General features: G+C 34.9%; 1 protein-coding gene across 4 annotated transcripts in view; it reads left to right on the top strand.

Moving 5' to 3' along the window:
• The window catches only part of LOC124171536 (B-cell CLL/lymphoma 9-like protein), a 29,503-nt gene extending 20,765 nt beyond the window's left edge, over nucleotides 1–8,738 (top strand). For all 4 annotated transcript variants that reach the window (XM_046550722.1, XM_046550725.1, XM_046550718.1 and 1 more), the window contains 4 exons: nucleotides 2,114–2,637; nucleotides 3,848–3,958; nucleotides 4,918–5,184; nucleotides 7,223–8,738. In XM_046550722.1, coding sequence (XP_046406678.1) covers nucleotides 2,114–2,637; nucleotides 3,848–3,958; nucleotides 4,918–5,184; nucleotides 7,223–7,354 — 1,034 coding nt within the window. In that variant the 3' untranslated portion in view covers nucleotides 7,355–8,738. The remainder of the gene's footprint in view (nucleotides 1–2,113; nucleotides 2,638–3,847; nucleotides 3,959–4,917; nucleotides 5,185–7,222) is intronic.
• Nucleotides 8,739–13,358: the final 4,620 nt, after the last annotated feature.

Genomic DNA, 13,358 nt, shown 5'->3' with positions numbered 1-13,358 from the left:
TGTATCTCATGCGGGTTGGTGTCTCATGTCTCATTTTGTTTCTATAGCTCGCAGCTAAGTTGCATGCCTTCATGTACGTATTTTGGATGTCTTTTAGTTAAGAGGCTGCAGTGATCTTGAAATATAGACTAAATGGTAAATATGTGACCTATAAATTTTTATGTGTAATGTAGGTAATTGTGTGGTCTAAGGATGTAAATGTAATATGTAACTCATACTCAGATGTGCATGATGAATCAAATTTTGTGAAATGAATTTTTAAATATCATTTTCCATAAATGGGCCTGAGGTGCTCTGATAAAGTTCTTTTTTATTATACTAGGGTTGTATAAAAAGTACCTTCTATTTAGAGATCAAAAAGTACTTCGTATGTAGTATACTGTGATAGAATTATTTTGTCACATAATTATTACAGTAATCTCTCGTTATTACGAAGTTCACGGCTCCGAAAAACGGAGGTTTGTAATAGCAAACTTTAAAAGGTCGTTTCTTGTAGGAAGCATCGCAAAAAACATGCCTTGCCAAAATTCCTAGTCTCTTTAATCTCACATACTCATAGTCTCGTTGCCGAACAGCTTCTGAGTCATGTGTATGATATACGTGATTATATTACCAACAAATACAGTAAATCCTCGATATATGTACAAGATGTGTTCCAAGACCTTGTTCATAAGTTGATAAACATATGCAAGGCTTTGAAAAGTGTGGCATCATGCAGAATGCAACACTGCATTACAATGCTTTAACTCACGATTGTGACGAACTGCTCTACCTGCGCGGGCGATGCGGCCGTAGCCAAAATAAATTCCCTGTCCGCAGGAAGGAAGAACGGGCAAAATGCTGAACAGTTCCTGACTTCACAACGGATTAATTGATACTTTGTTCAGACTGTACTCAAAGTGCTAGGTCCTTTCCGGCACACTGCATCTCATCGGCCAACTCCAAAGGTGCCAAATTTGAAATTTCTGACACCCCTTAATTCTTTGAAAATTAATATCTCTAAAAGTTCGTCAATCAAATTTTTGCAGGAAAAGGGCGTACCGTACGGCCTCTTTATGAGCGGTAATGATTGGGTCACCATGATTCCACAGAATTGAAGATTATTATTTGTAGCTGTGTAAATACAGAAGTACATCCAACTGATGAAAGAACCATAATTGCCAGTCTTGTGCTCAGTGCACCAGGAGAACCTGAACGTAACGCAATGCTTATGACATACCGTAGCGTATATCCACCTAAATGCCTTTGCTTACCCATGAAATGTTGTTTTAAAGTTCATAATCACCGGGACCGGGGCTGAAGTTCATAATTTCGTAATAGCATAAATTTCGTAATAATGTTTCTTTTACTATAGATTTTATTAGCCTTTTCGTCAGGACCAACAATTCACTTCGTAAAAACAAGAACTTTGTAATGACATTGTTCATATTATCAAGAATCTACTGAATTGAAGATATGTTTATTTTTTGTGAGTACTAAAACTGTCAATGTAAAACTGTCAAATGTCTTTGTGGGTATTTTTTTACTCTGAATATCATATATTTTTATGAACCCTTATTTCAACCGGAGAGAATTAATGTATGAAATGCGTGAAAATATTGATCAGCAGCCTTTATGCTGATTAATTTTTTCAATCAAGGTATGATAACACTTAAAAGAAAGAACAGCAATTTCATCTTAAATCATCCTTTTTGTAAATGGTGAAAGTTTCTATGAATATATATTATTCTATATATGTATTTATTCTATAAATGGTTATAATGCAATTGTCATTGAGAACATTCCATAAATGTAGATTTTTTTCTCTTCGTGTAGGTGGCATGGTAAATTTGAGAAAGTGTCACATTATTTTTAAATTGGATAATTTTTTCCTCTTAGAATTTATTTTATGCCATTTATAACTAAACCCTTCAACCAATCTTTTGCCTCTGGTTTAAAGTCAAGGCGATGTTGATAGACATGTTTGACTGTAAACATGTTATTATTTATGATTCATGTCAATAATTTTCATCAATATAACCCACAACTCTTAGAATTTGGTATACTGCACATTTTGAATATTTCGATGTAATTTATATATCATCATATGTAGTTACTTGCTGCTTTGTTTCAGGTCAGTCAACTCCAGCAGCATCCTCACCAAGTTCTTCTGCAGCCCAAAATGCTAGTTCAAGCTTAACTTCTAGTGGTATATCAACTTTTAATGACCCGGATGATTGGCCAGAACCTCAGCAAAGGAACGTAACCCTAGCTGGGGTAGGAAATTCCATCTGGTATACAGGGAATACCTCTTCCACCCAACTTCACTCAAGTTCCTCGGCTAGACCTAATGTTAGAAACTTGAATTCCTCGAATGGTTCTAGTCCATCGCGGGCAAATCCAAGTGAGGTCCCTCGGACTATGAACCTTGCAATTCTGGGTGCTATGCCAACAATAATCAGGGCCAAGCCAAAACCTAAGGAAAGGAATCTGTTGGAATGTGCCTCAGTGACAGAGGTGGTATCTGGAGGTTCTCCTCCGATGCCCTCAGTCCCACCGCCGCCCCCTCCACCGAGCTCACTTCTTGATGAATGGGATGGTGGGGGGGAGGGTGAAGAGCCCCCGGATCTCCCTCCGAGACCATGGAAAAGCGAGCAGGTGAGCCTGATCCAGGGGGCATCCAGTAACTACGTAAGGTGTTTAGAGGGGTCAAGCCAAATCTTACCCAATCTCGCGTGAGAGGGGGTCCTGGCAAGCATCACATAATTTTTTTTCTGAAAGAGTGTAAAATTTCTGTCTTAAATACTAATCTTAACTAATATTAAGTAAAAATAATTAATCAATAATAAATACAATGCACTGAAGCATAGATTAGAGGGATCGAGCCATATCTCACAATGTCTCACCAAGGGGGAAAAGAGGGGGAGGGGGTCCAAAAATTGCCAAAATCACTTCGTGTCATTAATGGACACCCCCCCCCCCCCCCCCCTACTCTTTTGTGCGCTGCAGGCAACAGAGTGGTGATTTTTAGAAGAGAGGTGATTGTGTTTGGTAGGAATTCTGATTTACTTTGTCTTGAATTTCCAAAAGACCTACCACTGCTGTGAGCCAAACAGTGCATTTTCATGTTTTTTTCAACTTTAAAAAAAATTATATGCATGTTGAGATATTCTCTACGTATCTAATTTTCTTTAACCCTTGCAATGTGGCTCACTCAGAAGTTATTTGATGACTACATTGCTGTTATCTTTCCGTGCCCAAAATTGATATAATTTGTGATAAATCTATTGTGTGGGTGTGTGTTCATCTACCTCTGTAAGATGCCTTGGAATTTCAAGTGGTTGTACGCCTGCTGCAAATTCAGGTCGTCTGGGTTTGGATCCAGCCAAGCCAAATGATTTTTCCTTGGTTGGATTTTCTCACATTATGTATACTTATGGTTGATATTGTGAAGTAACGCAGCTGGCTATTCTGCAATTATCTTCTTGACTAATTGAATCTATGTTCATTGTCTTACCCGCAAATGGGTGGGTAATACATAATATGCTTCTTCCACTCAAAGGTCTAAGATAGTGAAAAAAAGATAAAAGGAAATGTTCTAGGCAGTAATAGGGAAATAGCAGATAAATTAATCATAGCAAAGTGTCTTGTAAGTTTTGGCTTTATATTCATGGTTTGCCGAAATCTTTTTCTTCTCTGTGAGCTCAATTGTTAATGGGGAACTTGAACTTTTGCTTCTCTGCCAGAGAAAATTTTCTTGGGAAATTTTTCCTGGGTTAATAGGTTCTCGAAGCTAAATATCTATTTTGTATCCTTATTTTTTATTGGGTTGATTATCATTCAAGTGTAAACATATCTAATATTTCAGGAAACTCTTAGCAGTTTTACTGCAAGTGATTCAAAAAGATCCAGGGAACAGCCTCATGGCGTTGCTTTATTTGACTACCCAGCTACTCATCCTGATGATCTAGCATTTCAAGTGAGTTGAAAATTTTTTTGCGTATCATTTATGAAGTTCTCTTTAGAATGACAGGTTTATTTTTTAGTAATTTTGCAGTTACTGTGTCTAGAATGCCTTCTAGAAAGTCTTAAAATAATGAATGTTGAATCATAAGGATAATTATAATGCTAAAACCTAATAACAGAGGTGATTTTCAGTATTTCTGGCATTTTTTGTTGATACGGAAAGTCAAAGAGAATGTGTTGCTTAAGGTCTTACCATTTTATATGGTCCAGTTAACACACACTGCTGAGAAGTTAGTATTTTTTAATTTCGTAGTATTGTTTGTGAATTTTTATTTTTTTAAATACATACTTCCCAAATCTCTTAAAATTTGGCCTACTTAATATTTTATTTCATATAGAGAAAAATCATTGTGAAAACACAATTTTTTCTACTCATACCTATATATTTGATTATATTTTTCAATTCTATTGTACTAATAATGCACTATTACATTAGTTTTGTGCATTGTATAATTGTTGGCTCTAGTCCTGAAATGTTCAGCAAAGATTTTTTTTACTTACGATAAATATATTGTCGGGGAAAATTTTCCTTTATGAGAAGAAAACTTCAAGCCATTTGTCTTTTGGAAGGGAGAACTTGGGAAATACAGCTTATGCTTTTTCTTCTCGACATTCTCAAATCAGGTGAATTGAAAAAAATAAGTTGATGCGTATTTCTCAATATATAGATAGATATGATTGAATATACAGGGTAGATGTGGTTGCTGAAGGCCCTTGGCCATCAGTCCATTCAGTGTTCACATTCATTTCTGAATGAATATGAAAATTTTAGGGAGGAAATTTGGACAAGTATGTATTTTCTGAATTACTTTCGTTGTGGGAATAAGGCGTACATTTTTGATGTTGATAATATTTTCTGGTTAAGAATCCGACAACCATTTCTTGTTTAAGTAATATTTGTTTACTTCACAGACTGGAGATGTGATAATGCTGATACGGAAAATCAACGATGAATGGTATCAAGGACAAAGAGAAAATGGAGGTCCTCCTGGAATGTTTCCATCGACTTTTATTAGACTTGTCGTTGATCTCCCTTCTGACAGTAATGTTGACTCTGCCTTGGAGAGTTGGAATGATTCGGGGGAGACCAGTGCCAGTTCCAACCTCTGCAAGGAAGATCGAATGGTGAAAGCATTATATACTTTCAAGCCAGAAGCTCCAGAAGACCTGGAATTTGAGGTGAAGCTCTTTCATTATTCAATCCAATGTGGGTGCACAACCATTATTTTAATCATTAATAATGATTTACTGCTATTTAGGTGATATTTGCTGTTTTAGACTTTGTGTTTTCATTGAGGTGAGTGATTCCACCCCACCATTTTTCTGCTAGCTTGTCTTTAGAGATAGAAAGGTCTTCAGATAGAACCTCTGTAAATGGAAACCTGTGAAGCATTCCTTCAAAAAGTTAGGCTAAATGTTTCAGGAACCGTAAGTTCCTGAAAAATCGTAAGTTTCTGCCTAACAAAATTATTAAATTACGTATTTGAACAGAAACATGACTTACAAAGGGAGACCATTTTACATTGCTACGCCTTCCAATGCCATATTTTTTATGGCTTATGGAATGGGAAATGTTACTATTTAATTTTAATTGCATCAAGCACGGGCTCTCACTAGAAACCAGATGACATTTGTATGAGGAGGCGTATGGATAAGGTTAAGAGCATGTGTAACAAAGTAAAGTCACCCTTTAAATTACTTACTACACTTCTTCCATTTTGACTTCTTTCATTTCAATTTTGGGTCTTTATCTGATCAACTGCTAATGCTAGTAATTATTACTTTCTTCTTATTACTTTAGTTTCCAATTTCATTCTCTTTTCTTCCAGCAATAATTTTTGGAATTCACCACCATCAAATCCATGGCCTGATTGTCTTATTCCTGCACCCTCTTCAGCCCTTCATAAGGCTTGTAAAGCAAACGTAATATAAAGGCAGGGATAAGATTTTCATCTCTTAACGCAGGCATCCCAGCCGCCTCCACTTTGTATGATGCTCAGTTCCTCCAGGAGTATGGTCATGTGCATCATTCCCACTTAGCAACATATTCTCTTTAGTCTTTTCCAGGCTTACTTTGTCATCTTACACATTTTAATTTCTACCACATACTGATCTTCGACATACTGCATAATTATCAGTTTCTTGGCATATTGGCATCAGAGTTCTTGAGTAGTTGCTATTGATTTGCACCAACCTCATTACATAATATCCACACTTTCCCAGTCTCTCGGTTTCTAGTAATCCTTGCATCCTTGTACTTTATATCTCACAATTAGTGGAAAACCGCAATCTTCTCTCCATTGCCTCATTCATTATGAAAAACTAGCAGTTTTCAAACTGTCTAAAAACCACGCATTGCTCTGAGGGAACTACTATTTCAACTTCATGCACAAATATTAAAAACATCACTCTTCATCCTGTCTGCAGTATAAAAACAATCTTTGGCCCATTACTTGATGAAAAATTCAAGTAAGAGGGAAAGGATTGTACAGGACACAACCTCGTGATACTTAGAACAATCCAACAACATTTTGACCGAAGCAACTGAGCAATGATATAGACACAAGCAAAAAACAGAGATTTGAGCATATTCAAATGTGGGAATGCTTGACTGCTCCACTAACTGTTGATAAAGTTATTTATAGGATTCTTATATAAAATTAGTATTCTTCTATAAAAATTGGGAGACAAAGGACCTGTGGTTAAATGCTAGGGCAGAATTCTGTACATGGCTCCCAGCAATTGTTGCTTGCATGGCTGCGAATGCAGTTCTTAGCTTGCCCTCAACCGATGATATTCAGTTCAACCTGCACTTTTAAGCAATAAGTTCAGAAAGCAAGCCTTGTTATTTAGGCCAGTTACTTCAATCAATCATATTTGATGTGTCATACAATCTAACAAATGAGGTTTGGGAGTGGAAATAATATTTTTGACAGGCAATTTTTTTGCAAGGGGTGGTAGTACGTTTCACCCATTTTATTTCCTATACTACATTTTTCCAACATCCTACCAACCAACCAATCCATCCAATTTCATCCCAGCATCCAACATGAACTTGTGTGGAAATTGTTTATCTAGAATCGCATGATCAGATTTTCTATTGGTATTAGAGGATCACCGACTGGAAAAAATGATCATGGGATACTTTATACATGTACAGAGAAGATGGGTGCTTGAACTTCTTTTGATCCTTAATTTTTCAAACACCCCTTGACAGGAAGGTGAAACTATTGAAGTGACGGCACAATTGGACTGTGAGTGGCTTTGGGGATGCATCGGAAGCAGATGTGGGCAATTTCCTGCATCTTTTGTGGACCGAGTTCCCAAATTCCTTCCTCAGCATCAGTAGCGGAAGAGAGCAATGACCCCAGAGAGTCCGTATTTACCTTGTGCTGTTGCTGGTTGTAATTATGTTTGTTTTTACTTCTTGAACTTCTTTTCCTCTAAATTTTTATTCTGTTTTACTGACTGAATTTTTGTGCACTGAAATCTTTGTGATATTTTTTCTCTTGGTTTGCAGGGACGTAAGTTCTTGATACCATGATGTATATAAAATCAGATGATTATGACTCCTATTAATATTGATTATTTTATTTTTGAAAAATGTTCGTGTGTATTAAGGGTCTAGCATTACTGATTTTTCTAAAAATTGCATTAAAATTCTACTATATTATTGAAGGTATTACATTTTGATAGTTTGATAATATGTTCATCTGATGGCTATTTGCATTCAAGCTTGATTGTTTAGCATTTGCTGCTTTTATTTTTTAAATTTACGTATTTTAAATGTTTATCTGACAGTTTTAGAAGACTTTCAAGAGGAAATTTTTTAGACCAGCCTATTATCCGTGTTAGATATTGTCATTTGTTCTTGTTTGTAGACTTTTTCCTAGTCTTCATGAATAGTATAAAGAATGGGATGATAAAATTGTAACTGATTGGTTGTTAAAATTTTAAATCATCTCAAGTCAAATCAAAGACCTTGATTCAAACTTTCATTCATCTATGTTGGAAAGTTACTTTTCTAATTAATCAGAAAATGGTATGTATCCTGGTTGTTGGGAAAACGTATTTGGCGGTAGATGCTTTGGAATGTTTATGTTCAGGCTATTAATTTTGTCGCTGCAATCTTTGACAAATATAAAATGACAACTATGAGTTACGGCGAAGTATATGGAAGGGAGGAAATGAAGTTGCTGAAATTGTATTTTATTTTAATGTTCTTGCTCTTATGAGCACCAAAAATTCCTAGGGCTGGTATTAAAATTTTCAGTGATAAATAGCATTCAGTATTGAGCATCATGCAAAAAGGGTGTAAATGTTCTTGACTATGGCCTAAACCAAAAATACTTCTTAGAAGTTGAAATTTAAATGAATATTTATAATCCTATTCTTTTGGCTTGGCATGATGATTAACCTGAACCTCAATGAAACACAGTGCCAAACTTCCTAATTGAATTTGTATACCGCATTATCCACAGTGTTTGCATATCTTGAATTAAACTCATCAATGTACAACGCCAATTATTTTTGTGAGCTTTTTAGACTTGTATGTATCTTTTAAATTGACTTTTGGGAAAATGGTGTTGGATGCAAAAAATTTTCATCGGAAGTCCTTGAGGATATTTGTTAGCTTTGTCAGTAGTGGTGTTGTCCCTAAATTTATTGGGGCTGCAAACAGTGGGGTAGCTAGGAATTTTGTTCGGAGGGGAGTCCAAAAGCAGGGGGAAAATTTTTGAAAAACAGGGCACTAAGTAGAGGGTTTTAATCCTTTTAGTGTGGTGGGCCGATATATAGACTCTTACATAGTCCATTATTTAATTTTCTATAACTTATTACGTTGCTATAACTTATTTCAGTAAATGTAAAAACATTTCGTCAATAGTAACCAGTTTAACCTCATCAATTTAATAGAAACGGCATATGGATATGTAATAAAATAGCTTTGTATTTTTTTTCGTAGCTGCTACATTTTATTAAAATATCTTACACATTTCTCAGCAGTACCCCAGGAAGAAGGATAGCACTAAGAGGGTTAAACTAATTTTAACACTTTTCATAATGAAAAAACTTCATTTGTCGAAAAAATCTTTTGTAAATTCATGATTCTTCAATAATTTGTTTTCTTTTATAAAGGAAAAGGAAAGTTATTATGTTTTTATATTCGGGGGAGGGAGGTTGGGACCCCCAGACCTCCTCCTGGCTACGCCTCTGGCTGCAAATCAAACCAATAATTCAATGTGGTGGGTCCTGATTGGCATCATTGCAGCTCATTTTTAGCCAATGTGCATATGTTTTAAGCATTTAAAGAATCGGGTAATGCAGGAAATATATTCCCAGCTAGCACAGATCGGTCTTGTGCCACTTAATTGTTGCCAATAACAGAGCAATAGATTGTAGAGTAGCCCCCTCCAGACGACTTTCCCCTTCAAGTACTAGGCAACTCCCCCCCACTTAAAGCGTTGTTGCCATGTATGTGTCTTTAACCTAACTCACCTAACTACACAGATTCTGGGGAGAACCCTACCTATTCATGATAATTTACATGTAATTACAAGTAATGAATTATTTTCAAATTACCCTTCAATTCACATTAACTTAGATGATTCAACCAGAGCACAACATTTCCTCCGCTTACTCCTGCTGGTATTTGAGAAACAAACTCAGAAAATTACAATAATTATCATTATTGCCACCATTTCAAAGAGTCATATCAAAATAGCATGATAAAACACACAAGAAACTATGTGCAATTTGAAGTAGAGTACATACAAGCTCAATCAGCTCTATACTCTGGGCTAATTTCTTAATACAATGTTAACCAAAAATCCAAATTTATCATCCTTTTTAATTAGTCATCTTTTGTTGTTTTGTATGGGTATGGCTGGAGACAGAGCTTGTTTATTTGCATACCTACCACAGCCTGAAAAAGATGAGGATGCAGTCAAGCAACATTCCATGCAAGTTTTTCGTCCTGAACATAGAAGTCAACACTGTGAAGTTACATACCTCGATGACTTCTCCTGAATAATTGAAATTTTTGGACACATATTTAGGGCTATATCATCCTTATCAAGAGCTCAGAGGAATCATCATCTAAATAAAACAATATTTTCAAAGAGACCACTTTCAATATCTTATCATATATCGTCATCTTTCACTGATTGTCATGGCATAGGGGAGAGATGGAAATAGCAAATTATGATTGAAACATTCCTCACTAAAAGGGACAGAATAAATCTAGGAAAGAAGTTGATAGATCCCAGCCTTTTTTTTTAATGGCCGCTAACTATATCTTGTTTCACATACAGGAAACTGAATAAAGCTTAGTTCATGAAGCAATAATAGGAGGTGATAAAATGAATTTATATTATACGACCATCACATTCTGAGTTTTTGTATATACATCTTTGTAGGGTACAGTTTTTAAAATTACATTATATAAAGCAAGCTTACATGTGGAATCCTTATTCTTCCTTATAGTGTTTTATTTGCCACATGGACTACTTTTACAGTCCTTTTTTGAACACACATGAGCACAGTACAATGGTATGGAGTGAACATAAATATTTACCACGCAAAATAATTTAATTTGTAATGCATACTTTTCTCCTAGCACCCACACATCTTACCAGGAATGGTGCCAATACCTCGGTGAATCCTTGATTCTTCTGCTACTATATCAAAAATGTATTCTAAAAAATACTGTTTGTTTTGCAATGATTCCCGTATGCACACCTGTGCATTAACATACATCACATTTGTATGTTGGTTCGTAAGATGACTAGTGGTTTTAGTACGTGTTATTAGTGGATGAATAATTTGGTCAAGAAAAGAGAAATGCATAGCCGTCATTTTGCCGTCAATTCATCTTAGAAACATTGTCGTCAAAAAAATTGGTCCGTTATTGCTCTTTCATTAATGTCAATAGTTGTGATTGTGCTAGCTGGGTTACTCAAGTAGTTGGAGTGAAGAAGCTCTTTACAATTTTTTAGTGTAAATACCATTGCAAACTTGTAATAGTATGGTAGCAAAAGCCTTTATACCTACAAATTTCAGTATAAAGTTCTTGATCTAGTTCATTCTATGATTTAGTGACCATCACTCAAGCATCACTCTAGGAAGTAGTATTATCGAAATCACAAATCATTGGCATGTTTTGTTTATCAAGAAGCTATTTAAAAGCTTTACTTTGTGGATCAAAAAATTTGCCATTCCACTCTAAAAATGATTCAATCGCTTGATAAACAAACTAGAGGTGTTTCCCTCGCTTGTATTTTTAGGGAAGTATTTAACCAAATAGAGGCTTTTAAGGGGTAACTACTGTGCATCTTTTTATAATCCAAGGATAAAAAGCTTGTAAATTTATTTTTCTATGTACATGTGACAAAAAATTTCACCTTAGTCAATCAAAATTTTTATAGTTAGCTGAGCAAAATTTTTATGGAATGAATTCAACTAAATTTGGTAAATAGCCACGATGGCATTATTTATTAGTCCAACTTTCTTTTTCTCCTTCACAAGGGATTCACAGCGGCATGATAAAATATGTGGTGACATACTTTATTAATGTAAAAGTCTGTTGGACATCCAATATAAATATTTTTCTGAGATGTGTGGTGAACACGAATCATTGAGACCCTTATAAATATAGCATTAACATCTAAAACCAGTGATTTTGCTAAAAGGCTGCTACGTTTATTCTGCTTTACATAAATTGCTATTATACAATTCAAATAAATGGTTTATCGATGTATGAATAAGCTGTATTTACAGCTTTTTGCATTTGATGAAAGCTGCTGATTCCTCTGATAAGTAGAACAACTGATCATGAACTTCTTAAAAGAAAACTAAATATCTGCTTATTGAGGGAAATCTCTATTTGGAAGTCACACACTTTGGATGCAATTGTGAGTGAATCCATTCAGGCTTAAGTTGGAAAATCCACAGTTATTTCCTTAAAAAATTTCATGCTACAGGTTTCAATGAACGGAATATACATGCATTTTTCCTTGAACCAAATGGGATATAGACATTAAAGAATAATGATTTATATTCTCAGATGCTATAGTTCTTTATCAGCAAATGAACTGGTTAATTTAAGCCAACTGTAGTTTATCACTAACACTGTGATCATTTTTTTTTAAACTTCATTTCATCTTCATACTTGGCTCTATTTATGTACTGTGTACATGTTTTATCATGAATTTCAAGACAGTTTTGCTATGCATTTACTTAGAGCCTTATGCAGCCAAGTGACCTTATTACAAACCAGGGTCGATTGATTTTTATCCATTTTGGAGGTGGTTTATCTAAAGATACTTAAATATTTTTGTAACTATGAGAAACTGAATCTCTGGTTTTGATTGAGCTGAGTACATTTAACCCTGTCTTAAAAACTGAGGAAATATGTATCATGAAAATTTTAATGTAATTTCTAAATTCACTCAACTATGCTCATATTTGCACCATGGAATATTTAACATTGGGTATAATGTGGAAGTAGTGCAAGAATCATGTGATCTGGTCAAATTGTGTTTTGTAATAGTATTTATAAATTCAATTTAATGTATAATATGTATTACTGGCATGTATAAAAATGTTCAAGTTGTGATACATGTGAATGAGCATGCTGTGTGTGGACCATAACTGTCAAAAGATAAGGTTATTGTGTTGAAAAGTGAAAGAAATGTACATTTTTATTATTTATTTAAGTTTTAGGTCAAATTATATTGTTGAATTGAATTATTCTTTTGCCTAGCAAGTGCAGAAAATAGTCAAATGTCTGTTTGGGTTTGAACTTCATATCCTGTATTTGATTCTGAAATTTGTACTTCAGAGTGGATCAGTTGCTCTGAGCGTAAAGAATAATCATACTTTGAGTGGTAGTATTTATTATTGAACGATATATATATATATATATTTCACATTCCTTGTACTTATATGCATTAATTCTTGAAATTGCACTTTCACTTTTAGAATTAGTGAGCCAGTAGCAGACTCAAAGAGGCAGGGGAGGAAAATGAGGGTATTTTTCTCCCTTGCGAGACAAAAAAATTACCAACTTAAGGGAATTTCCCATAGCACTTAAGTCTCCCCCCCCTGCCCCTTTTTAAATTCAGTGTCTTGGCAGATAAAAGTGAATGAGTCAGGCAAGATGTAGTGGAAGGGTGTGCTGACTTAATAATAAAGAAATGGCACTTTTCCAAAATTTATTGTGTAACATACATCGTGCTTCCACTGTTAATTCATTCTCTTTAGGAATAATTACGGACGTCTTGGTTTTTTTGTTGCTTTATTAACGCCTCTCATGGTTATATTGTAATACATTAATTACAGACAACCAACATCGA

Source organism: Ischnura elegans, chromosome 1 (assembly GCF_921293095.1).
Source record: "Ischnura elegans chromosome 1, ioIscEleg1.1, whole genome shotgun sequence".
In the NCBI taxonomy this organism is placed as follows: domain Eukaryota; kingdom Metazoa; phylum Arthropoda; class Insecta; order Odonata; family Coenagrionidae; genus Ischnura; species Ischnura elegans.
The sequence above is the reverse complement of the archived record's forward strand: the minus strand, read 5'-3'. Positions and strand labels throughout refer to the sequence as shown.